This window comes from Trichoderma atroviride, chromosome 4 (assembly GCF_020647795.1).
Source record: "Trichoderma atroviride chromosome 4, complete sequence".
NCBI classification, from domain to species: Eukaryota; Fungi; Ascomycota; class Sordariomycetes; order Hypocreales; family Hypocreaceae; genus Trichoderma; species Trichoderma atroviride.
In genome coordinates this window covers 2,501,496-2,525,800 of record NC_089403.1, presented here as the reverse complement: position 1 = coordinate 2,525,800, position 24,305 = coordinate 2,501,496, and the positions used below count along the sequence as shown (strand labels likewise).

General features: G+C 50.1%; 10 protein-coding genes across 10 annotated transcripts; 4 read left to right on the top strand and 6 right to left on the bottom strand.

Annotated features, from left to right (window-relative positions):
• Positions 1-43: 43 nt before the first annotated feature.
• On the bottom strand, positions 44-2,121 carry TrAtP1_008155 (uncharacterized protein). The gene is made up of 2 exons (XM_014086560.2): positions 1,923-2,121; positions 44-1,839 (listed from the first exon to the last, which is right to left on the bottom strand). The coding sequence occupies exon 2, from the start codon at positions 1,682-1,684 to the stop codon at positions 131-133; it is 1,554 nt and encodes a 517-aa protein (XP_013942035.2). The 5' UTR covers positions 1,685-1,839; positions 1,923-2,121; the 3' UTR covers positions 44-130.
• An 828-nt stretch (positions 2,122-2,949) lies between these two features.
• Positions 2,950-4,898, top strand: TrAtP1_008154 (uncharacterized protein; the record flags this gene model as incomplete). The annotated part of the gene is made up of 3 exons (XM_014086559.2): positions 2,950-3,338; positions 3,416-3,984; positions 4,063-4,898. The coding sequence occupies 3 exons, from the start codon at positions 2,950-2,952 to the stop codon at positions 4,896-4,898; spliced, it is 1,794 nt and encodes a 597-aa protein (XP_013942034.2).
• Positions 4,899-5,268: 370 nt separating this feature from the next.
• On the top strand, positions 5,269-5,829 carry TrAtP1_008153 (uncharacterized protein; the record flags this gene model as incomplete). Its single annotated transcript, XM_014086558.2, has 1 exon — positions 5,269-5,829. One exon carries the CDS (start codon positions 5,269-5,271, stop codon positions 5,827-5,829), a length of 561 nt encoding a protein of 186 aa, XP_013942033.2.
• On the bottom strand, positions 5,726-7,245 carry TrAtP1_008152 (uncharacterized protein). The gene is made up of 4 exons (XM_014086364.2): positions 7,036-7,245; positions 6,921-6,938; positions 6,642-6,845; positions 5,726-6,564 (listed from the first exon to the last, which is right to left on the bottom strand). The coding sequence occupies exons 1-4, from the start codon at positions 7,078-7,080 to the stop codon at positions 5,968-5,970; spliced, it is 864 nt and encodes a 287-aa protein (XP_013941839.2). The 5' UTR covers positions 7,081-7,245; the 3' UTR covers positions 5,726-5,967.
• Positions 7,246-7,364: 119 nt separating this feature from the next.
• Positions 7,365-10,668, top strand: TrAtP1_008151 (uncharacterized protein). Its single transcript, XM_014086557.2, has 3 exons — positions 7,365-7,559; positions 7,629-7,760; positions 7,815-10,668. The coding sequence occupies exons 1-3, from the start codon at positions 7,536-7,538 to the stop codon at positions 10,434-10,436; spliced, it is 2,778 nt and encodes a 925-aa protein (XP_013942032.2). The 5' UTR covers positions 7,365-7,535; the 3' UTR covers positions 10,437-10,668.
• Positions 10,669-11,855: 1,187 nt separating this feature from the next.
• Positions 11,856-12,681, bottom strand: TrAtP1_008150 (uncharacterized protein; the record flags this gene model as incomplete). Its single annotated transcript, XM_014086556.2, has 4 exons — positions 11,856-11,959; positions 12,016-12,204; positions 12,276-12,395; positions 12,513-12,681. 4 exons carry the CDS (start codon positions 12,679-12,681, stop codon positions 11,856-11,858), a joined length of 582 nt encoding a protein of 193 aa, XP_013942031.1.
• Positions 12,682-12,932: 251 nt separating this feature from the next.
• Positions 12,933-16,487, bottom strand: TrAtP1_008148 (uncharacterized protein). The gene is made up of 4 exons (XM_066113803.1): positions 16,041-16,487; positions 15,781-15,966; positions 15,269-15,715; positions 12,933-15,220 (listed from the first exon to the last, which is right to left on the bottom strand). Exons 1-4 carry the CDS (start codon positions 16,322-16,324, stop codon positions 14,590-14,592), a joined length of 1,548 nt encoding a protein of 515 aa, XP_065969891.1. The 5' UTR covers positions 16,325-16,487; the 3' UTR covers positions 12,933-14,589.
• Positions 13,268-14,467, top strand: TrAtP1_008149 (uncharacterized protein; the record flags this gene model as incomplete). The annotated part of the gene is made up of 1 exon (XM_014086555.2): positions 13,268-14,467. The coding sequence occupies one exon, from the start codon at positions 13,268-13,270 to the stop codon at positions 14,465-14,467; it is 1,200 nt and encodes a 399-aa protein (XP_013942030.2).
• A 1,396-nt stretch (positions 16,488-17,883) lies between the features above and the next one.
• TrAtP1_008147 (uncharacterized protein) lies at positions 17,884-22,374 on the bottom strand. The gene is made up of 7 exons (XM_014086553.2): positions 21,320-22,374; positions 21,220-21,236; positions 21,092-21,164; positions 20,892-21,032; positions 19,958-20,809; positions 19,682-19,880; positions 17,884-19,625 (listed from the first exon to the last, which is right to left on the bottom strand). Exons 1-7 carry the CDS (start codon positions 21,374-21,376, stop codon positions 19,219-19,221), a joined length of 1,746 nt encoding a protein of 581 aa, XP_013942028.1. The 5' UTR covers positions 21,377-22,374; the 3' UTR covers positions 17,884-19,218.
• A 108-nt stretch (positions 22,375-22,482) lies between these two features.
• TrAtP1_008146 (uncharacterized protein) lies at positions 22,483-22,927 on the bottom strand (the record flags this gene model as incomplete). Its single annotated transcript, XM_066113802.1, has 2 exons — positions 22,483-22,545; positions 22,793-22,927. The coding sequence occupies 2 exons, from the start codon at positions 22,925-22,927 to the stop codon at positions 22,483-22,485; spliced, it is 198 nt and encodes a 65-aa protein (XP_065969890.1).
• Between the last annotated feature and the right edge of the window lie 1,378 nt (positions 22,928-24,305).

Here is a 24,305-nt window from a genome sequence, read left to right as displayed (position 1 = left end):
AAGTTGGTCCAGCTTGGCATATGTCCTATAGAGAATTGCTCGTGTTTGAACATGTAACGCCTTTGAATCCTATGAAGATCTTTTTTAAGGAGAATTATTATTTATTATCCTTTCATTCGTCAAGCTACCCTTATGTTTTCTGCTTCTTTGTCTTGGCATCTGCACTGTTTTTTCTCGCCGCACGCTTGATCCCTGCAGAGTCTCCATTCAACTCTTCTTGGTCTTCTTCCTCATCTCCAATATCTGCGGTCTCCCCATAATCACTTTCATACTCACCCATGACCTCAGCCTCATCGGGGGATGGAAACAGTGACCGCCAGCTTCCGTCCAAAACCTTTTCATCATTACCGTGCAAACCCACCGCATAGGCATTCTTCATAGCCGACAAACAGATGCTTCGTCGCTCATCAAAGTCAAACATGGGCTTGGGGTACGATCCCTCTTGGCGCTCTGAAAGACCGCCGCCAGTTACTCTTACGCCGGCCTGCTTCTGGTCCACGAGGGGCATTTTCCACGGCTCGTAGATGTATTTTGCCTTTACCTTTTTGAGCTCTGGGACCCAACGGCGGATAAAGTCGCCATTCTTATCCCACTTCTGGCCAAATGATACGGGGCTATAGCAGCGATAGTACTGCGCGAAAAAGGCGACGCAAGCGAGCCACTGCCAGTTGCCAATGTTGCAGGCCGGCTCGTGATCGATGAGCAATTCCTCAAAGACTTCGGCGCCGCGCTCCCAGTCGACGTAGCAGCCGCCGCGGGTGAGGAAGCAGGCGAGGCTGTGTCTCCCGAGATGATGGATCCAGCCCTCTTGCTTGAGCTGGCGCATCAGGGCGTCGATCCAGGGGAAGCCCGTGACGCCGGCTTTCCATCTCTGGAACCATTCCTCGGCTTCTGGCTTGTCGATGTGGTAGTCTCCCGTGGTAAAGCCCGTTTCTGGATCCCGCTTGGAGGGCAGATGCCACGGAATGAAGCGGCAGTAAGCGTTTGTGGCTGTCTGCGCAAAGGACTGGCCGAGGGCTGCTTGGGCGGCAAAGTACATGTCGCGGAAGAGGACTTGGCCGATGAGACTCGCTGGCGGCGTTGATGCGCCTTTGCCGTATGATTCGACGACTTCGTGGACGCGCCAGTAGAAGAGGCGGACGGAGAGGGCGCCGAAGTGGAAGAAGGGGGGAGAGGAGCGTGGTGGACTGCGGCTCGAACTGGGCTGGGCTTGTCTTGGGCTTTTCGAATGTTGCGGTGTATCTCTTGTTTTTGATGAGTCCGTCGAGGGTTTTGAGGGCAATGGATTCGCCGCCGCGATGGGGCGTCGTGGCGGGAGCGAAGCCGAGCTCTTCCAACGTCTCGATTGCGAAGTCGCCGTTGGGGCCTGCAATGGCGTTGTATCCCGTATCCTTTTCCGATCTATACCCCGCGTTGAAATCTGGATGTTTATCCGGAACATGCTGTTCGAAATCCACAGGCATATCGCCCGGATCAGGAAACCTCTCAGGAGCAGGCAGCGGCTTCGCAACAGGCCCAATCTTCTTCCCCGCAGCCTGGAGCTGAGCGATTGACATTGTGGGCTTACCGCCGTGCTTCTCAACGATGCCATCGCTGTCCCAGAGCGTTCTGCCTGATCGGATAATGACCTTGACGCCGGCCTCTTGGGCCGCCTTTGCGACGGCCTCGTCTCGAGAGCGGCCATATGCGTCCGTGTCCTTTTCGAAGACGAGATGCGTGGGTTTCCAGGCCTTGAAGAGCTTGGGGAAGAGAGTCTGCGGGCCTTCTCGCAGGACGAATAGTTTGGAGTTTTTGTTTAGTTTTGTGATGGAGTCTGAAAGGTCATTTTGACAGTCTAGCCTGTAGATTTCATTGAATTAGTATCTACTTGATTCTGGTATCCAAGCTCGACTTTGCCCGGGGGGGGAGAGAGGTTCTCATACAAAAACTGCCACCTATTCACTCCTCCTCTCGCCTTATACACATAATGAGGATCCCACGTGAAAATCGGCCAGAGAACCTCGGGCTCGAGATCCAAAGCTGCTTGGAGAGCGGGCGAGTCGTGAAGACGGAGATCAGTCCGGAACCAATATATCACTCGCGGTTTGGCCATTGTAAGAGTATATTTTCTTAAGAAGAATTAAAAAAAAAAAAAAAAAATGCAGTCAACAATTTAAAAGATGGATTTCATCTTCATTTTGAGTGAATATATGGAATGAACATGTGAAGAGGAGTGAGTTTAAGGCGTCGGTCCATGATGTCATTATTGGAGGTTGATGCCCGATGCTCTTGAACAGGCTGGAATGTCTCGATCGGGTATCTGCGTTCCAAGAGACAACCAACAAAGTACACATGAGGCGAAATGTTCTTATAACACATTTACCATTCCTTTATTTACCCAAGTCTTACAACATCAATGGAGATGTAGCTTGTGACAGCTACATTTCGATGTAGCAACAGCTTCTATCTACACTTGTGATGCAGGGTAGAGGGCTAATGCGTTTGAAAGGGGTAAATGCCCAGCTATCCATAATAGGGAATTTGATTTTAAACTAACAAACTATCGGAGTCCGACAAGTTGCTAAAAGGCAATCCAACGTCTAGTTTGGAGCTGGGTCAGATTTTAAGTCGGCCTTTGTCAGACATGTGGGAACTTGAAATGCATAGTTTCTGTATGTAATTCCATTCTCAGCGATAGGCCATACTAATACTATGCCTACTAAATCTATTTCTTATACAATTGAGGATAATGCTGTATTTGCTTTCCCCGCTTCCGCAACGGGAGGCGGGGTCATCGTCTTACCGCGAGATGCGCCTTTCCGAGCTTGTCTAGCTATGCAGCTGATACCGGGATAAAAGATATAAAAGACTAGGGTTCTGTCAAGATGATGCGCCAGATGGCATGACATTGTGAACCTCTTGTGGAATTAATCTCTCGTAGCATCTCTCATCAGCGCCTCAACGTCCAACATGCAAACAGTTTCCATAGACGACTTCACCCGCCAAGCCTTCGATTTCATCGTCATTGGTGGTGGAACCGCCGGTCTTGCCGTTGCATCTCGTCTCGCTCAGGATGGCAAATTCACCGTTGGAGTGCTTGAGGCTGGAGGAGTCGCAAATGGGCGCGATGAGGTTGAGATTCCCGGCTTCTTTGGAAGGGCCTTGCAAACCGACATTGATTGGAAGTTTGAAACTACGCCACCAGGCACTGAAGGAGGCGTGAAAGACAACTGGCCTCGGGGCAAGGCACTTGGCGGATCCAGCGCCATCAACTATATGGGCTGGACCAGAGCAGGCAGAGCGGACTACGATGCTTGGGCGCAACTAGGCAATGCTGGATGGGGGTGGGATGACTTGCTGTAAGTGTTTCTTTTCCTAAGACGCAGTAATGGCTGTGATGTGAATTGCATTTATTTACCTCCTGGTGATGCCATAGGCCCTTTTTCAAAAAGTCGGAAACGTTCCATCCACCAAGCTCATCTGCACAAGACAAATTTGGTATCGGATATGACATTAATACCTTTGGCACTTCGGGACCCATTCACATCTCTTATGCCGAAGACTACTCGCAGGCCCATCAACCATGGCTCAAGGGGCTCAACTCGTTGGGTGTTGAAATAAACCCAGCTCATTTTTCAGGCTCAAATGCTGGACTGTGGGCAAATCTATCCAGCGTCAACCCGCGCACAAAAACTCGAAGTTTTGCAACCGAGTATTGCTCGTTGGCTGGCTCCAACCTCTGCATTCTGACTGAAGCGCTGGTTGAAAAGATTGTGCTTGGCAAAGCTGATGGCGGATATGTGGCCTCTGGAGTTCGATTTACTCACAATGGTCAGGAGTATACCGTATCAGCATCTCGCGAAGTCATCTTGTCCGCTGGAACCGTTAAATCTCCGCAGTTATTAGAGCTTTCGGGCGTTGGAAATCCCGAGATATTGTCGCGAGCTGGGATTGATGTCAAAGTGGATAGTCCCATGGTAGGAGAAAACCTGCAGGAACACAAAGGTATGTACACAGTCGTGCATTTCAACGCCAGCGACTGGTCTACTCATGACAGTATCCAAGCTGACAGACCCCAAATAGCCCTCATTTTCATCGTAGATGTCGACCCAGAACTTGACAATCCGGATGAGCTTATACTCGATGCTGAGAGAGCGGCCGCAGTTCGTGAACAGTATGCTCGGGACAAGTCCGGTCCTCTTGGCGAAATCCCCAGCTCCTATGCCATGGTTCCTTTCACGACAACCATACAGCAGGATGCCCTAGAAAAGATATATTCTCAGGCCCACGCTTTGGCAGAGCCGTCTCCAGCGAAGAAGGCTATTTTGGAGCAGCGCCTCAGAGACCCCGACAACATTGGTCTAGTCGAGTACTTCTTCAAACTTGGAGCTGGTGCTTTTGGAGGAAAGGATAGCAGGCACGGTATACTTGCCCAAATTCTGCAGCAGCCTTTCGCTGCCGGCTCGATCCACGTCCAGCCCAAGTCGGCTGCAAAGGAGGATCCTGTGATTGAGATTGGCTATTACCATGGCCCAGCTGGCGATGTCGATCTAGAGCTGATGCTGCAGTCGACGCGGTTTGCACGCAGCATCATGCTGGCACCGCCATTCAACAGCGTCGTCAAACAGCCATTTCTCCCGCCGGCCAGCGTATTTGAAGACGACGAACAGCTGAAGCAGCTCGTCTTGAACGGCACCCGCGCGGCGCTGCATGCTGTCGGGACGTGCTCCATGGGCGGCGACGCAGGCATTGGCGGAGGCGTCGTGAATGAGCGGCTGCAAGTTTACGGCGTCCAGCGCCTGCGAGTTGTGGACGCGAGTGTCATGCCGCTGCAAATCAGCGCGCATATCCAGGCGACGGTGTATGCCATTGCCGAGAAGGCGGCGCATATGATTCTCGAAGACGTGGGTGCGCAGTGACGAATGGGTGAGTCTCGGAGATGAGGTGGCATCATCACGCATCTAGCATAGACCATATGAATTAGATTAGATAACAACTTGCAAGTTTGCTTCTCTGCTAGACGTGCCAAGCACTTGCTTGAATTGGATTGTCTGCCATGGCAAGAGCGATATAACCATGGCAGGTATCTCTTGGATAAAAGAGATAAACAAACAGAGCACTGGGATCGGTGAAGAAGGCCGCTTCGTCCAGCGCGTCCCTTCCATATAAGAAATCAGTATTTAAATACCTACCTGATGCAAAACAAATCCAGACTCTCCAAGGCCACATTGCATTCATTTTCCATCAACACCAACGGCAGCATCAGTAAATCTTCATTTTATGCTTGTCATGTCCGTTGTTCTTAATCGACAGATTTTCCGAGTCAACAATTCCCAAGCGCAGATCGCATCTCTCGCTTTACATCAGGGCCAGCACCGCAATCAGCAAGTCGACACTTTGAGCTCCATCATGTCGGCTATCGCTCCTGATACGATGGATTCCATCTCGTATCTCATCTACATGTTCTACACCATAGAGACGAATGTTTTCCTCATGCTAGGACTATCTCCGGCCACGGCGTTCCGAATGTTTCCTCCGCTGGAGCAATTCCCGGAAGGCAGTGTGGGCAATTTCGCTCTCTTTATGCAGTACTCATCGCTCGCCGCACTGCTTTTCTGTGCCCTTGCTGAAGTATTTCCGGTTCGGCATATGGACGAGAATGATCCTGGTTTGCTGACCGCGTTATTTCAACAAGTGGTGGGAAACAATCCTGCGCTCAATTCTCTTCTTAGGTTCATCCGTACGTGGCTGTTTATGGCGAGCTTGCACGTTTTATGCTTCGAATTCGTGGAGGCGCGAGATTTACTCTTGTTCTTGGCCAAGGCGCGTGCGCTGTGCGAACTCTTGTAAAATGGCAACTTTTGATGTGTTCAGCGATTCTCAGCGATCGATTTGCTTGCTTTATCATTCTTCTTTCCTTTATTACGACCCTTTTCAGTTACCCTTTTCAGCTCCAACAAATCACTTTTTACAATGTCGAAACCACATTTACGAGACCGCGTCCCTCTCATCTTCAACATCTTGGAACCCGGCTCTAATCCTCGCAACAGCAATCTCGCTTGATGGCGTCCTAAATACGGACGTGGATGACGGCATATTTTGAAGAGAGATGCCATGAACTGGTTGAGTGGTTGAGTCTGCGGGTGGCTCAGAAGCGTTGGAAGACAGATCGCTTTCTGAAGAGGGCTTGAGGTTTTGTTTTATCCATGGGAGCAAGTTGAAATATCCCCCGCAAGCGAACACGCCCGTCCAAAGGGCCAACTCGGTTCCGTAAATCACCATACCAAGTATATCCAGCCTGGGTTGGAAAAACACCGAGATCAGAGAGAAGAGATCGCCGGCGGCATCGATACCTACAAAGATGAACGAGATCCCACGGACCGATCGGTGGACATATATATCCCAATAATGTCTGAGGACGCCAGCGGCAAGAAGAGCAGCCGAGAGCACTGCCATCAACGTGTCTGGCCATGTGAGATGCGAAGAGTGGGCGGCTCGAAGAGCAAAAATGAGGCCAATTTGTATGCCAGCCATGACGAGAGCGATGGGGATGACCACAAGAAGACAACGGGAAATGGGCCATTTCTAGCATGTGGATTAGCGGCTGCAAGCTTTGGAGATAGCTAAATAAGCGAAAATAAAAAGATGTATTATATTCTTACTTTGTCATAATAGCGGCATTGCGTCCAAGTGATGAGGCTGAGCAATGTCAATATCTGAGGCTGGATGCGCAAGGCCACATTGAACTTCTTGGTGATGTTGTACACCCCCAGGGGAACACCTGCCCACGCCCACAGCATCATCATTGAGGGCTGCAAGCCAATGGTGTTGTGGCGACGATAATTGATGATGATTTGCGGTATAAGCTGCCTCTCACTTAGTTGGCAAACGACCCATGTGCGCTACACTTGTATCTGCAAAAGGCAATGGTAAGCTCATACCTGTACAGACCAACACACCTATGAAGCATTTACTATCAGCCTACTTTCCATACACATCATTACGCATGTGAAAATTGTGAATAACATGGATTAAAAACTAAAAGGAAGGACTTGCAGCACCAAGTGTCCCGAGGACATTTGCAGCAACTGGATTATCCATGTTGAAGTTGCCGATATCCAATGGAACCGGGCGAGAATTATGAATGCGACGAATTGAGTATCCTTTATATTGACACCATGTTTTTGAGCTGCGTATGAGCAAACATCAATATTTATACTTGGCCGTACATTGGACAACCTATCCATGTTCAAAAGCAACAGCAATAGCCAATCCTCGGAGCTAAAGTCTACAACACCGGCGTGGATGCTTATCTAATCTAGGCTTTTCGCGTCAACGCCAGCTCCAGCTTTAATTGATTGCAGCAGAAAACGCGTCTCCCCCTCCAAGAACACGCGCCTGCAGCTTGATAAGGAGATTCTGCAGGCCACGCTTCTCCAACCAGCTGCTTTCTCTTCTCCATGCTAGGTCTCCTTCAATCCAGCTAGAAGGAGAATATTTGGGATTTTTGAGGAAACTTTGGGTGCATTGAATTGCGCTGTTCATATTCCCTAACCATGGCTTCAAGACCCGAATTGAAGGTACGTGCAGCCAGCATTTATCATAGCTAGACTCGCAGCGAATACGGATTCTGACGTTTTGAGGGACAGCTCGATGACGAGGGCGGCTTCATCCGCTTCTTCAAGTCGCTGCCAGATATCGGTGCCGATGCCGTGCGGATATTCGATCGAGGCGACTGGTACACGGCCCACGGCGAAGATGCCCTGTTCATTGCCAAAACGGTACGATGCCAGCCACGCTTACGACCTCAACATTCGCTAATCTAATGCTTCCAGGTCTACAAAACGACGTCTGTTGTCAGGCAGCTCGGCAAGAATGACCACACCGGTCTTCCCTCCGTCACAATGACCATGACTGTCTTCCGCCAATTCCTCCGCGAGGCACTCTTCAAACTGGGCAAGCGGGTCGAAATCTGGCAGAGCTCCAGCGGTCGGATGAACTGGAAATGCATCAAGCAGGCGTCCCCGGGAAACCTCCAAGACGTCGAAGACGAGCTGGGCGGCCAGATTGACTCGGCACCCATGATCATGGCCGTCAAGATATCCGCAAAGGCTTCCGAGGCGCGCGCTGTCGGCGTTTGCTTCGCCGATGCCAGCGTGCGAGAGCTCGGCGTCAGCGAGTTCCTCGACAACGATCTATACTCCAATTTCGAGGCTCTCCTTATTCAGCTTGGCATCCGAGAGTGCCTCATCCAGTACGACAAAAACGAAAAAGAAAAAGAGAGGGATCCCGAGTTGGCAAAGCTGAGGCAAGTCATCAACAACTGCGGTGTCGCCCTGGCCGAGCGTCCCGCGGGTGACTTTGGCATCAAGGATATCGAGCAAGATTTGGCTCGCCTCCTGAAAGATGAAAAATCAGTTGCCATGCTGCCGCAGACAGACCTTAAGTTGGCCATGGGCTCTGCAGCATGTCTGATTAAATACATTGGAGCCCTTCAGGACCCCTCCAACTTTGGCCAGTATCAGCTGTACCAGCACGATTTGGCCCAATACATGAAGCTTGATGCTGCAGCCCTCAAAGCCCTTAATCTCATGCCTGGTCTGCGAGACGGTTCAAAGACAATGAGCATCTACGGCGTGCTCAACCACTGCAAGACTCCTGTAGGCAGTCGCCTCTTGGCACAGTGGCTCAAGCAGCCGCTGATGAGCAAAATCGAAATCGAGAAGCGACAGCAGCTTGTCGAGGCATTCTTTACCGATACTGAGCTTCGCCAGACCATGCAGGAAGAACATTTACGCTCTGTTCCCGACCTCTACCGCTTGTCGAAGAAATTCCAACGCGGCAAAGCTAATCTCGAGGATGTCGTCCGTGCCTACCAGGTTGTCATCCGCCTTCCTGGCTTCATCGGGACCCTCGAGGGAATCATGGATGAGGCTTACAAAGACCCTCTTGACGAAGCATATACCAACAAGCTCCGAGAGCTGTCCGATAGTCTCGGCAAGCTTCAGGAGATGGTTGAACAAACGGTCGATCTCGACGCTCTAGACCGACACGAGTATATAATCAAGCCCGAGTACGATCATAGCCTGCGTGTTATCCGCAAGAAGCTCGATCGGCTTGACCATGATATCAGGCAAGAATTTCAGAGTGCCGCACGCGATTTAGGCCAGGAGGCCGACAAGAAGATTTTCCTCGAGGCCAACCACAAGGTGCACGGCGTGTGCATGCGTCTGACCAGACAAGAAGCTGGCTGCATTCGTGGCAAGTCAAAGTATCTCGAATGCTCTACCCAGAAGAACGGTGTCTACTTTACAACAAAGCAGCTGCAAGCCTATCGTCGTGAATACGACCAGCTATCTCAAAACTATAACCGCACTCAGAGCAGTCTGGTAAATGAGGTCGTCCAGGTAGCGTCCTCGTATTGCCCAGTCCTTGAGCGCCTTGCTGGCGTGCTTGCCCATCTAGATGTCATCGTATCTCTCTCTCACGCAGCCGTTCATGCCCCTGATGCCTACGTCCGACCCAAGATACATACCCGCGGCGAGGGCCAAACAAAACTTTTGGGTGCTCGCCACCCCTGTATGGAACTTCAAGACGATGTGCAATTCATCACCAATGATGTTGAGCTTACCCGCGATCAATCCTCATTCATCATCATCACTGGGCCTAATATGGGCGGTAAATCTACCTACATCCGCCAAGCTGGTGTCATTGCCCTCATGGCGCAAGTTGGGTCCTTCGTTCCTTGTTCAGAGGCCGAACTCACTATTTTCGACTCCATCCTTGCCCGAGTCGGTGCTTCAGATTCCCAGCTCAAGGGTGTATCGACCTTTATGGCCGAAATGCTCGAGACAGCCAACATTCTTAAATCAGCAACTGCCGAGTCCCTCATCATCATCGACGAGCTTGGCCGCGGTACCTCAACATACGATGGCTTCGGTCTTGCTTGGGCCATCTCCGAGCATATCGTCAAGGAAATTGGCTGCTTCGCCATGTTTGCGACTCACTTTCATGAGCTTACCGCTCTGGCTGATCAGTACCCTCAGGTGAAGAACATGCATGTTACGGCACACATCAGCGGCACCAACGGCGATGTCAACGCCAAGCGTGAGGTCACGCTGCTTTACAAGGTTGAGCCTGGTATCTGCGATCAGAGTTTCGGCATCCACGTCGCCGAGCTGGTGCGGTTCCCGGACAAGGTTGTCCGCATGGCGAAACGCAAGGCGGATGAGCTGGAAGATTTTACTACCAAGCATGAAGACCTTGGCGTGAGCTACAGTACCGAGGATGTTGAGCAGGGTAGTGCCATGCTAAAGAAGGTCCTCGTCGAATGGAAAGAGGCCGTGCAGGGCGGAGAGTTGAGCAAAGAAGAGCAGGTGGCGAAGCTAAAGGAGTTGGTGGCAGCTGACGAGAAGCTCCTGGCCAATCCCTTCTTCCAATCGGTCAAAGCGCTATAGAAGTGCAAAATACTGGGTGAAAAAGCATCAATTTGAAGATATTTAGAGCGATAATGTCGCATTTAATAGCGTGCCGGGAGTTTGACTTGATGACATTTATTTGGGAAAACAGGTCCTGTCAAAGGGACGGACATGGCACATATATACGATTGAAGCACAATGATGCACCAACATTAAATGAACATGACGCAACTTGAAATTTTTACTTGTCTATGGAAGAAGATCTAGTATCTATGCGTTTTCATGTCAGCATATGATTCATGACATATAACCAATGTGAATGAAGAAAATGAAAGGATTGTCCATCAGGGAAAACAATGTAGAATGGTGATAAATGTAATCAGGTGATATCATAAACAACCTCTGAAAGAAAATTTCATCATGGAGAAAAAGCAGTAAAGAGAGGAAAGAAAGTAGGTGCATGAGTATAAAGCAAACGTACCATTGTCATTGCGATTTCGTTCTTCATGTATTTAAATTGAGGGTTTACAACCTATGCTTTTAGCATGTTAGCGTCTCTACTCTAAATGATAGCCAATGTAATGAAGATAGGAGAAGGACTGTCCATCAGAGAGAAAACAATGTAGAATGGTGATAGATGTAATCAGTGATGTCATAAACAACCTCTGAAAAGTACTCATCATGGAAAGGGAGAACGAAAGAATATAGATTGAGGATTGCAAAAAGACGTACCATTAACGATTAATTGCTTGCTCGTCACTGAAGGTCTTTAGAATCTGTGCTTTCGGTATGTCAGCGTTGCATCCTTGACAGGTAGCCAATGTAAAATAACAAGGAATGAAAAAGGAGAGTCCATCAGGGAAAACAATGTAGAAATGGTGATAAATGTAATCAGTTATATCATAAACAACCTCTGAAAAAAGTAATCATCATGGAGAACGGGAAAACAAAAGAACACGAATTGGCGAGTGTAAAACGTACCACTAACAAAATGTGTTTGCTTGTCATGAGAACAATTTAATACCTAGATATGCTTTTGGTATGTCAGTGCTTTATTCTAAACAGACAGCCAGTATTAAGTAGAAAAATCGGTAAAGGGGAGTCCATCAGTCGAGACAATGTAGATATGGTGATTAATGTAATCAGTGATATCATAAACAACCTCTGAAAAAGATTTCATCATGGAAACTAGAAAAGCAAAACGCATAGAGAGAGCAATACAACGTACCTTTTCAAGCTTTTCACAACACACCAAAAGCCCAGACGCGAAAACACGCAAACCAACAAATTGGTAATGGCAAAGGTGGCATGGCAGCAAAAGCAAAATAAAAAAAGATCGAATTATCTAGCATCGCATCTCTTCCGCACTGGAATGCGATGCATTTATATATACAAGTTGCCATGGACTCCCCTCAGTCTCTGGCAACTGGCTTTATTCTTGGTGTTTCTTTTTCATTTTTATTGGCTGCCCTCAGCCGTGGCGCTTACAGGGTTAACCTCGAAGCCATACTTCTCCTTAACACGCTCTCGTCTCCGCTCCTCATATCCAGGAGGACGAATGCCTGGTAGACGTTAGCATAATTCATAAACGATTCAATTGCCAAGGCAAACAACTTACCTCGGCCCTCGCCAATCTCGGCAATAGTCTGCTCAAGGGGCAGACGGGTCGTCCGTCGGACAATCTCCTTGCGCTCAAATTCATCCTCCTCCTTGTAGAAGCTGTCTAATTTGTTGCCCATAACGTGGAAAAGACCCTGAGCGGTACCTACAAAGGCACCAAGGGCAAACATGACGGGAGTACGCTTGACTGTGGAGAGATGGCAGGTCAGCATCCGCCATCGCCGAGCAATCTGTATAGTTCGGAAAAGAATTTCTTACAGGGAAGTCCGAGAACACTGCCGCACATGAAACCTCCAAAGGCGGCGGCCCAGGCATCCTCCTTCTCGCGCAGGTTCATCATCGTTCGGGAGAAGAAAGCATAGGCACCGGGACCCGCAGCTACATGAGAACAGCATCGTCAGCCAAGAGCACGATTTTCGCAATTGGTTTCTCCCCCTCTGCAGAAGCCATCGGCCCAATTGGAACCGCATTCTTCCGGTGTCTGAAAACCCATACCGCAAATGCCAATAATGGGAGCTCCCCGCGTAAAGACGCTCAAAGCGCCGACGTTGCGCCTCGACATGGCATTCTGGACGGCCGCAATGAAGAAGCCGCTTCCCAGGCCGACTAATGAGGTCTTGGCCGTCTCGTCAAGGACGTCATGGGGCACGTAAGGCTTCGCCATGGCGTGTGATGGTGCGTAGCTCGCCGTGGTGGGAGGAGGAATATGAGGATGAGGAGCTGTTTTGACGTCTGATGCTTGGAAGCTGCGCCGGTTCTTTGGGAATTGCGCGTCACGTGATGATTGGTCAGCAATTGCAATGGCCTGATTGGACACAAAGTTCTCTGAGTCCCGGCTTGTGAGGTACATGCATGGAAGTACTTTCTAAGCCCCACCAGCCCACTAAGAGGTTTGGAGGTGCAAAAGCTTGCTGGCTGGCGTGTAAGACTTGGAAAAGTTCATGATAGAGGGTGGTTGAGAGAGATTCACGAGACTTCGGACAGACTTCGGGCATCAGTCATAAACGGAGGCTTAGCTATTGGCTGCCTGGCTAACTGACGCTCGAAACCGGCAACAAAGGCTTGTTCAATTCGCACTGTTGTCGCTCATCACTTGTTTCATCCTGTCATTGTCGATAAAACCAAAGTTGTGAGAAAGCAAGTGGAAGACATATCTCAAAAACCAGATTCGAAAACACTTGCAACTTTTGGATAACGTGTCCTCAACTCATTAACTAAGCTATAAACAAAACACATACACTCCTGCAAATATGAGTTCATCAGAACCTGTCGAGGCTTCATCCAAGCCCGAAACAACACAAGCAATGGACACCAAGTCGGACCAGCCCGCAACATCAACCCCACCGCCCATGTCCAAAAACGCCCTCAAACGCCTCCGGAAGCAGGAAGAATGGGACGCCGGCAAAGACGACCGCCGCAAGCGCCGCAAGGAGAAGCGCCACGAGCGTAAAACTCGCGTCCGCGATGAGCGCGCCGCCCTCATCGCACAGGGCGTCGATCCCGCGGAGCTGAAGAAGAAGAAGCAGGTTTCTACGCTGGCCCCCGTGGGCATCATTGTCGACTGCGACTTTGAGGACTACATGATGGATAAGGAGCGCGTTTCCCTGTCTAGCCAAGTCACGAGGGCGTACTCTGACAACAAGGCGGCGAGATATCGTTCGCATCTCTGGGTGGCTGGATTTAACAAGGGAATTGCGAAGCGGTTTCACGAGGTGCTGGGTGATCAGCATAAGAACTGGAAGGGCATATGGTTCGATGAGGGCGACTACATCAGCTGTGCGGCCAAGATCCGCGAACGGATGAGTGCCGCTGATGGCAGCGGTGGAGAGATGATTGAGTCGCTGCAGCGCAGCCTCGATGAGCCTTGTGCGTGGACCCGTGATGAGACGGATCCTTTCCCTATTCCTGGGCCGGAGCCTCCCCTGGACGAGGCGAACAAGGACGTTGTGTATCTGTCGTCTGACTCCCCTTATACGCTTGAGCGCTTGGAGCCAAACACGTGCTATGTCGTGGGCGGATTGGTCGATAAGAATCGCGAAAAGGGCCTTTGCTATAGACGTGCGCGGGAAAAGGGCATTCGTACGGCGAGATTACCGATTGGCCAGTTTATGGTGATGCAGAGCCGACAGGTCCTGGCGACGAACCATGTAGTTGAGATTATGCTCAAGTGGCTGGAATGCGGCGATTGGGGCCAAGCGTTCCTGAGCGTGATTCCAAAGAGAAAGGGTGGAAAGCTGAGAGGTGAGAATGCTGAGTCTGAGGGTGGGGACGGTGAAGGAGCAGATGGAGAAGAAGACGAGGACCAAGATGAAGATCAGGATGAGGCTGAGGCTGAAGAAGCAAAGGCGTCAGAAAACAAGGAAGAGGACGCCGTGGAAGTTGAGACATCAACCAACGTTGGAGACGAGGGCAAATCAGGGGCTGAAGAAGCGAAAGAGACACAAGCATAGACATAATGCTCTCTGCAGTCTCATCATTTATACCAAGCATTGTTCCATACCCAAGGAATACCTGCTCAAATTATGTGTCTCCCAAATAATATGCAAACCTTCCCTTAGCTAAACCATCATGATTAAAAATCCATTGAGTCATCCTCCCGCTCTCGCTTAACTTTTGTAATCCCTTCATCCTTGATGATTCCCGATACAAACGTTCTAAACTGATCGACATAGGGCTTCAGGCTGGTCTTTTCCCAGTCTGCAATGTTGACTTTGGACTTGTCATCGCCCTCCTCGCCCTCCTCCCCACCCTTCCAAGCATCAATCTCGGCTAGCAGGCTTTGCACCGTTGGCACACCAAGAGGGTCAAAGTCTTCGAGAGCCCTTGTGTCGATGGGTACACAGACTCGCCCTGTGCCTGGATGCACGACAAAGGGGCTTTTCAGCAAATGGTTTAGTTTCTTGCTGACTTCGATATCGAGGCGAGGATAGGTGTATTCCAGCACAATGTCTTGTTTAGCTTCGAGCAACGCTCTCGAGTCCAGATTCTTACTTGCACCAGTCTTTGCTACAGCATCGATATCGGCCCATTTCGATGTAGACGATCGTCCGGGGGCTGATTCCCATTTGCGCCGTAATGAATCATTTAGGTTCCGGTCTGGAAGAAGCTGCAGTAGCTTCTCCGCTTGCTCGCTTGTCCCCCAAGGATCCTGGACATCTAGCACATCTTCTTGAAAGTGGGTTTTGAGAATATCGAGACTCCGGCTATGAGCCACGTTAGCATCATCCCTCCACTATCACGGCATCACGTACCTGAGATGGGGGTGCAGAGGTCTCTTGACATTGACCTTTTTGCCGCTCTGTGAACCGCCCCTAATCACTTCCAAATAATTTGCTATAGCCCTGCGCTTCTGATCGTCCATTGACCGAGCCTTCTTATCGCACACCCAGGCGTGGGCACCTCTTCGCCCCGAGTATACCCACATGATGTGCTTGAAGCCAAAGTCTTCTCTTAGGGCCACGTCGACAACCTTGATGGCCATGGTCATGAATTGCCAGCATTTGTTGCAGATGGTCGCCTTGTCGCAGCATGTTCGGATATCATCGTAATCTGTCAAATCGATATCAAAGCACAATTCTTTTGCAAGAGGCTTGAAGGCGGAAGAGTTGCGCAAGGTTTTTCGGTCTCGGGGGTTTGTCGAGTAGACGGGGCCGATTTCGAAACGGGAGGGCATGAGACGGAGGACGTCTTTTCGTAGACTAGGCAAGAGCAAGTAAGTATTGGCATTTGGGCCTTGAAACTCTCAAGAGCCATGACCACTTACAGATCTGCAGTCGCAAAAGACTGGTAACGCAGATATGCGTCATTCTGAAGGGTAAAGGCAAACTCGCGGTTCCCAAAGTCGTTTGTAGGCGTCGGGCTATGGTTCAACCACTGAAAAAGCTGTCGCCAAGGGAAGAGTCGCTGGTAAAAACTGCGCATGACCTCCGGATCGGAAGCAGGGATATCTCTACAAATTTGAACCGGTCAGCCAGGTCTGCTCTCTTTCTCTGCAGAGTAGTTGGTGGGCATGAAGCTACATACGAAGGTGAAGTTGCTCGTGCAGGTGAGCTTGCACCCTCGCGCTTAACAGGTGCTGAGCTTGGAAACTCTTCGTCTGAATCCTCATCTGCAAACAAGTCGTCCAATTTGACTTCCTTCTTCACCTCCTCAGCTTGGCCTGCCGGGGGCGCCTCCGCCTGCGGCTCGTCGTTCATATCGACATCGTCATCTGTGGTTGTCTTTGCTGGAGCAGCATCGCCAGGGATTTCTGGATCGGCGTCCATTGGCTCGTCTTTGACGGGATTGGGAGAGATTGAATGCGGCATTGTGTGTATTTCTTTGCTTGCGTAGAAGTAATCGAGTCCAGATTGATTGATTGGCTACTGGCTGCCACCTCCACCGAGTACCTGTCGAATTACTGCTTGGCCGAGCAAGTAAGAAACAAGGCCTTGCGCGGGGAGATGCCACTCACAAGCCCTGGAAAACGCGTAGCGACGCGTAAAGTGAAAATGCCACTTCATGTGCAAAGTAGCTCGTACCCAGTAAAGGCTCGTCGTTTTACTGTGTCAGACACGTTGCGCGCACATCAGCTGCAGTTTTAGCGCGCAGAGGCCGCCACGTCCACTGATAGCTGTCCACTGTAAGCTGCCCAAAGCCCCCGCCATCAAGCATCCTTCAGCATTTGGACCCAAAAGCTGCTATAGACTGAGCCATGGATCAATGAATGCTCTAGATAAGCACCAGAAACGCCAGGGATCTCTTCCAAGAATCCTCGCATAATTCCAACTGCCGACAACTCAACTCAACCCTAGCTGTTAATTGTCACATATCACAGCACAGCACAACAAAGTTCAAGCTCGCCTCAGCACTATCGTAGCAGCTACCACCATCGCTTTCCTCAAAAGCTCGCTCACTCGGATCGTCTCCGAGGCGAAACACAAAGAAATTACCCCATCTGGTAAGGATCTCCTCTTTTTGCTCCGGGCTCGTTCCCAACTTCATGCGTCAAACAAGGGCCTAGAAAGTTCTAAAAAAAAAAAAAAAAGACCACAAGCTAGGCCTAGGTATTCCGGACGTTTGAAACCGGCGTGATCTCTCCCACCACAATCAATTTCCCTCTGGCAATTTCTCTCTCTTGAATGTTGCTGCTTATCTGTCTAGAGAGAGCTGTAGTTGCTTGTTAACCCATAGTGATAGTGGCTTACACTATTACTTCTATTTTACATAGCATCTTCCTCAATACACTGCTAGCGAATAAGACATTCATTGCCGCCGTGGCAAAAAAAAAAAAAAAAAAAAGTAACGGCGTGAAACCAAGTCAAAACCCATGATTCAATCTCATCCACACAACCCAAGTCCATACACCACCTCGTGTAAGTGCAACGCCGCAACGCGCCCTTCCCACATGTTCATCGTGTCATGTACCACATGCACACAAAAGGGGCACAATGAACATGGACAGTTGTTTGCTCATTAGCCGACGTTGATGCCTTTTTTTTTCTTTTCATTAAAAGACGAGGGTTAATGTTGCATCAAACACGGCTTCTCGCAGCAACATTTTGCGAAAAATAAGACGTGAGCAGAAGATCCACGGCTGACGTCAAACTGCGCGTGCATGAAATAGATGGACTGGAGACCATGCTATAGACCAAGCTCTAGACTCTCTGCCTGCTTCTCTTTTTCGTACTCCGTACTTTTTGATGCTGTCAATACCTGTGCTCCGTAGTATGGAAGGGTCCAGACAGCTTCTGGGGCTTGGCAGCGCTGTGGGCTGTCTGTAGCAAACAAACAAACGGAACGGCCGACCAGGGGCCTTTTTGGCATGTTATAAGTGGTCTCTCGCATCTGCTCGCGTATATGCGTTGCCGTCCTTTTCTCTTTTCTTGTCTTTTCTTTTCTTTTCTCTTCTATTCATCATACAGGTCACATCGTGCTGGTTACAAGTGCATCTCGAGCTCAGGCCCTGCTTCAACTTTCTCTCTTCCTCACACAAAACACAACGCACCAATCTCCGGACCGTTCATTCCCTTCCCTCTCATCCCCCGCTCCCGGCATCTAAAACCCGCCCGCTGAGCGACCGCCCGTCTCCATTGTTTCCCACCCCCGGTCCAGACCTCCATGGAACGCTCAACGGCGCGCCTGGATCATCGGATCTAACGGCTACAAGCATCCCAAGGTGTGATTTCCTGTTACATTTCAAATCGTTTTCTCTCTTACATTTCTCTTCTCTTTCCCTGTCTCGTTTCATTTTCTCCCTGTTTCTCTCTCCATCTTCCTTCTCCCGCCCAAGCGAGCAGGCTTGACTTTTTATGAAATCTCGATCGAGTTCCATCTATAGTGGTCCTCCGCCATGCTGATATTACGACGACTGCCCAAATCTCCGACCGATTCTCATTTTTGACCTTTATCCACGTTGACGTCTTGAGATTCGCAAATCGGATCTCACCTAGGAGGGGTCCATTTTCATCTCCCCACCGCAGACAGCATAACAAAAAACGTATTTATGCTTGGAAGGCCTCCCATGCGTCATGCCGATTCGACGGACTCTTACACTCCGTTACTCCGTTTTTGCTGGGTCCATCAAGCGGTCTTTTCACACCAGCCTTCTGTGGTCTGCACTCACAAATTCTCATCTTCCGCACACCAGAGGCGAATGTAACGTCACTTTTGAAGAAAAAAAAAGTTGGCAATGTCAAATCTCTTTATTCAAAACAGATAGTTTGATTAATCACTCCCCACAGATCCATAGTCACCACGTATCGTTCCTAATGCTTACAGCTTTTCAGCATGGCGCCATCACAGAACGGCAACGCCACCAGACATTTCTCTCCATAAACCCCAGACATAGCCAAGCATCACCGTTACAAAGTCGAATTTCTCCCAAAAAGAAAACAAAAACAACCTTTTCCTCCCCACGGAGAAAATACAGTCGTGAAGCCCCGACAGGTATCCAACCGGTGCGTGAAATCATCATCCCAAACCAAAACAAATCCCAAGACAACAGTTCAAAAAACACCCCTGAGGATGGACTATAAAAAAAAAAGCTCCTCCTTTGTTCAAACATGTCACAACGCCACACAGCAGAATATCCCATGCAATGAGCAAGCCAAGAGCCGAGAAGAAATTAGAAGAAGGAAAAACAAATAAAAAAATATAAAGAGAACAGGAAGTCAATCATCCGGCAATCCTCATGCACAGAAATTGGTCATCAGCTCCGGCATTAAGCATAAGTTCGTTGCGAATTGTTCAAGCGCTGGCGCTTCTCTGGCGGACTATCATGATCGGACAAACGGCCAGAGGATGCATCCATTGTCGAATACGCGTTTCTACCTTGCGTCATGTTATACTGGTTGCTCCCATCCATCATCCCGAAGCCCGAATCGACCCCATTTTGAGACATGTGGCCAGACGACCAATTCGAGCCACCAGCACCTGCAGGTGGAGTTGGCGATTCGAATTTGATGGGGTTGCCCGACGTGTTGAGATAGGGAACATTCATCATAAAGGCAGATCCGTGCCCGTTGTCTGACTGGCTGGGCGGGTTCTTCAAAAGGTGCTGGAGGTGTGTCTTGACAGACTTGAGCATTCCCTCCTTGGTGAAGGGCTTGGCCAGAACTCCGTTCATACCTAAATGGCGGTCAGTTTTGGTGCCCAGATTATTCTGGGGGTGTGTTATTTCTCACCGTGCTCAAAGTAGCCATTCACCTCATCCGGTCGAATATTTGACGTCATCGCAATGATGGGCGTGGTTGGACAGTGCTGGCGGATATACATGGTGGCCGATACACCATCCAGCCTAGGCATGATGATGTCCATGAAGATCAAGTCGAAATGGTCACGACCAACAGCGCTGATTCGGTTATATGCTTCGGCACCGTTGATCTACACAGCTAGTGTTAGCTCAAACTGTAACCAACATCGGAATCCTCAACCGTCGATATTAAATTTAGTTGACTTACAGCATGCTCGACATCACAGCCCATCGATTTGAGGAATTTGATGCCGATTTTCGCACACGTGCCGTCATCTTCTACCAAGAATACTATTGGCTTCTTTGGTCCCCATAGAGGTGCAGGCTTGTCCAGTGACGACCCGGGTGCACTGTTCATCTGGTTAGGCTGTGGAGTATGTTGCTGATGCTGATCCAGGGACCCGGAACTGTTTTCGTTTGGCATGGCATATGGGATCTTATTGATGTGGTCCGAGTGGAAGGGATCGATGCCGACAGTCTGGCCTACGGGGTAGACGGGATACCGACTAATATCATTCATAGGGTCATGCAGCATGGGCATTGATACGGGGGTGACCATGGTTGCCGAATCGGCAGGGGATTCGTAAATGTCGTGCAGACGCTCGAGCTCACGATCAGCCACGGTGTCGGGCGCGACGCTAGAGAGCAGCTCTCGCGCTCTTCTAAGTTCTGGCACGTTTTCGTCGCCATCCGACGAAGACATGCCGCCATTTGAGCTCATCTGGTGGGCCATCATTCCATTATTCCGGTTATGGCTGTACGGAGAGAGGAAGTTGAGCATCTCATACTGCGCCTGCTTTTGGGCATTGAGCATCTTCTGCAGAGTGAGGACCTCGTTGACCAGGAGCCTATTCGTCTGAGAGATGTCGGCGAACAGCTCTTGAAGCTGCTGTACTTGCTGCTGAGTCGCGGTCAACTGCTCGGACACGGCGCTGACGTGCTGGCTGGTGGTGAAGTCTTCGGCGACCTGGGGTTTCCGCGTGGCCGGCGCTTTCCGGCGAATGTTGTCCAGGTCATCTTTGCTGTCGACGCGGAAGTAGGGGTGTTTGAACTCTAGGACCTGCATGTTGTGACCCAAATTCTTAGTCGTGCCGTTCATGTGGAGTTTTCAGCTCTATAATGCGCCCAGCTGGGATACTTACGTTGCCATTTGGAGAGGCCGATTCGCCATCGGCAGATGGCTTGACCTTGTGAAAGTCATATTTGTTGAGCTGTCGGATAAAGCTGGACATGTTGCTGTGCTTGAAGTGCTTCGGCAAGATGGACCTTGTAAATTTCTCGCCCTATTTGAAGACGTAAGAGTCAATCCAGGCGTAAAATGGAAATGCCGGGTGAATCCCACCTCAACCACGACAAATGAGTCGCCATCTTTCCCCCACCGAGCTACATCCTGATGTGTCGGGTCTTCGAGCATTCTAAAGCAAGGTCAGCTGGATCAATAGAAGCTGAATCTTGTTAGTGGGCAATTACCGAAACAGCTTGCGAACCTTGATATAGCATCATTTCATTAGCAGTCGTTCCGTCATATATCGGCCCCACGAATACGTAGGTATGGCGAAATACTACTCACAAATTCGCTAGCATTGTTTCCCCCGCCCGGGGCATTGGTAGCCTCTGTCCCAGACATTTAAGCTGAAAAATACTGTCCTTTAGGCAATACGAGAGACAATATGGGACAAGGCGACGCGCCTCCAATTGAGGCTCCGGCTGGATGCCGCTGGCGAAGCCGATATTATTGAAAGCCGTCGCACCTGCGGGAACCGGCACAGTTGTTGCAGCAGCAAACTTTATTTCCCTTGAATATCCGCTTTCCCTCCTCTTTCTCTTTCTTTATCGCTCCTTTTCGCTTTCGTTATCGGGCGCGGTATGGCTTGGCTGGCGGCAGTTCGGATTCGACGAGCGGGCGGCAGGCCAGGAGAGGCGCTCCGGAGATGGACGGAGGTTGCGAGATGCGGTGCGCCGAGATGACGGAGCCCAGTGTTTCTCAAGGCGCCCCGACAGCAGTGACGGGCGTGACGTCGCAAGCTGGCGAAGACTGAAAAAAAATAGAGGCAAGCAATGCAATTGAAGGAGGACTCGCGGACAGACCCTCGATGGGCTTGGCTAAGGCAGGGTTCGAGGCTGCTGAATCGAGGTTGGACGATTTTCGATTTAGCCCAGATAGTCGATGGGCGAATGGATGGCCCGAGATGGGGGGTGGACCGGGGGGGGGGGAAGAGAGGCACTAGACCCAGGAGAAGATGGAAGATCAGAAGACAGCACAGCAGAGGCGCACGCTGTAGCAGCGCTGAAGGGCAGCGGCTTCAGCGGGTGCAAGCTGCGTGTACTGATACTTGGGGTGCATGTACTTGTTCGCTGCAACTTGGGGACGTGGAGACTTGATATCCAAGCCTTGGATTCTTCATGCAGCTAAGAGAGGAGACGGAGAGGAGACAGAGCAGAGGCCGGACCAACCGTTCAAGAAGGCGAGAGAAGAAATAAGAATAAGAACGCAGCTCCAAGTACTACATACTAACATGACACCTTCACTCCGTCTTTTTTCTCATAGGAATCATTCCAGAAAAAAAATTAAGATGTATCCACAAGGGGGGGGTTTAGGAAGAAAAAAAAACTTGGAAAGAAGGGGGGTCCTGTCTCAAAACTGCCAAAAAAAGCACGGCGCCGCCAAATTCGGGCCCCCCCCATATCGTCGTGTAGTGTACAGTGGCTTTTGCAAGTGCTCTCAATTTCTTCTTAGGGCACTGCAGGGCGCGAGGGGCCGTGCAGCGCATCTCCCTTGACACAGTACCGGCCCGCCTAGCTCTGTGTTAGTCTTGCTGCTACGACGATGCTAGCGATTTGATAGACATTGGAAGCCAGTCGGTCTAGGAGAACCAGGGGCAGCAGGTTTTTTTTTTTTACGTGCTCTTTTCTTTTCTTTTTTTTTCCTGGTGTGTGTGTGTGTGTGTGTGTGTGTGTTAGCGTCCAGTATCAAATATTTCGTTTCTTTTCCGTTCTCATTTAGCCAGAGCCAGCCAATGGCGTTGTTCGTACCAATTTAAACTGAAGTGGCTTTTTCAGCTAGCCATTTTGCATGCAGGTATAAGCCATCAATGAGCGAGTTGGCCAGGTGTTTCTTCGATTGCTTGCCAAGGCCCGGCAGATTAGGAAACGACATGGCCGGTGCTTTAGCCTCCATTGCCGTCTTTCATCCATTCCTTTTTTGCTTTTTCTTTTTCTTTTTAGTACTACGGCAAAGTACCAACGGTAACTCCCGTCAACTACACCGGACTACAATGTACAATACACGGCGAACCTACAGCTTTCGAAATACGTGCGTAGCGTCAAGGCGTCAACGCAGCCATAACCGTAGGAAGCCGGGCATGTAAGTGTTCGGATGGGAACCGCCAATGCTACCCCGTATCCTCCGCGAACTATGCTCGTCTTGGACCGCGGGAAGAGCACGCCAGTGTGATCTGAGTCAACCTGACGGGATTTTTACTCATGCTTGTCTGTCCTCTTGCACCTTCTTGTATTCTGCTGCTAGCATGGAGCGTTTAATGCTGGTGCAAGCACTAATACCTGCGAGGCCATCGCGGCCGTCCGTAAGCTGCTAGCAGCCTTTAGCCTCTAGCAATCAACCCCTATACGATCAAGATATGCATACACGATGGCCTGCCTATCTGGCAATTACTCCGTATTTGGTATCTATATTGATACGATGTAAAATGGGCCCTTCCAGCAACTATACCTGCATGTGCTCCATAGGTAGATACAGAACGCTCACTCAATTCGCTCCTCAGAAGGATGCGATGCCGAGGAAGCTGGTCCGCATACACATGTGCCGTCCAATAGCAACATTGATCCAAAGCAACACAAAAGGCAGCACCCCGTCGTCGTAGCACTCCCGGACCGTGCCCAAGGTACAGCTGTCTGCGCTGCCCCATGTCCACCTGAACACCACACATGCAGGGAAGCAGGTGATGAAGGGAGGCCGTTGTTTTCTGGGGGCGGAAAAGAGCAATATAAGCACGTACAAGGGGGCATCCATCTCTGCTTTTTTTTTTGGGGCGCCTACCGCTTCAAGCAAGCAAATTGATTGATTACATGTACATTTGATGTAAACAAGACAAGTATGGCATAGCAGTGGTACTAGCAGTGGTAGTGCTCGTGCTAACAAGACACCGTCGTGATTATCTTTTCAGCCGTAATGCGTGCCAGTTGAGCGAATCCCACGATGGCTGCTTTTTGCGGGGGACTGAACACCAAGCCGCGATTACACACGTACATGTATCCGCGTCGATCGGGTCATCTTCTGTGCATCGGCCGGCACGCCAAAAGCCCGGCAACGAATAGAAACTGAACCCCGGGGCCGTCTCGCTTCACTATCGCCTTTGCAAGCGTAATTGCAATTCTAAATCGCCTCTATCGGGTCCATGGGCTGGCCTCCCTGCAGCACGCGGCCTATATTAGTGGCCTTGCCCTTACCACGTCGCCGACTAAGATCAATACTAGTTGGACCTTGCAAGCCTCCCGATCGACGAGTTGCCATGTAATTGGACCCCGTGGCCACGGCA

What these genes read in the sequence shown, in the direction of transcription:
- TrAtP1_008152 (XM_014086364.2), bottom strand. Translation starts at nt 7,080, where the DNA reads ATGGATAATCCAGTTGCTGCAAATGTCCTCGGGACACTTGGTGCT. An exon ending in AATGCCGCTATTATGACAAA is followed by an intron (nt 6,565 to 6,641) that starts GTAAGAATATAA and finishes TCCACATGCTAG; the next exon opens with AAATGGCCCATTTCCCGTTG.
- TrAtP1_008155 (XM_014086560.2), bottom strand. Translation starts at nt 1,684, where the DNA reads ATGGCCGCTCTCGAGACGAGGCCGTCGCAAAGGCGGCCCAAGAGGCCG.
- TrAtP1_008147 (XM_014086553.2), bottom strand. Translation starts at nt 21,376, where the DNA reads ATGTCTGGGACAGAGGCTACCAATGCCCCGGGCGGGGGAAACAATGCT. An exon ending in ACTCATTTGTCGTGGTTGAG is followed by an intron (nt 21,033 to 21,091) that starts GTGGGATTCACC and finishes GTCTTCAAATAG; the next exon opens with GGCGAGAAATTTACAAGGTC. An exon ending in GCTGTGATGTCGAGCATGCT is followed by an intron (nt 19,881 to 19,957) that starts GTAAGTCAACTA and finishes CTAGCTGTGTAG; the next exon opens with ATCAACGGTGCCGAAGCATA.
- TrAtP1_008151 (XM_014086557.2), top strand. Translation starts at nt 7,536, where the DNA reads ATGGCTTCAAGACCCGAATTGAAG. An exon ending in CTTCAAGACCCGAATTGAAG is followed by an intron (nt 7,560 to 7,628) that starts GTACGTGCAGCC and finishes TTTGAGGGACAG; the next exon opens with CTCGATGACGAGGGCGGCTT. An exon ending in CCCTGTTCATTGCCAAAACG is followed by an intron (nt 7,761 to 7,814) that starts GTACGATGCCAG and finishes TAATGCTTCCAG; the next exon opens with GTCTACAAAACGACGTCTGT.
- TrAtP1_008148 (XM_066113803.1), bottom strand. Translation starts at nt 16,324, where the DNA reads ATGCCGCATTCAATCTCTCCCAATCCCGTCAAAGACGAGCCAATGGAC. An exon ending in GCACGAGCAACTTCACCTTC is followed by an intron (nt 15,967 to 16,040) that starts GTATGTAGCTTC and finishes TCAAATTTGTAG; the next exon opens with AGATATCCCTGCTTCCGATC. An exon ending in TCTTTTGCGACTGCAGATCT is followed by an intron (nt 15,716 to 15,780) that starts GTAAGTGGTCAT and finishes GCTCTTGCCTAG; the next exon opens with TCTACGAAAAGACGTCCTCC.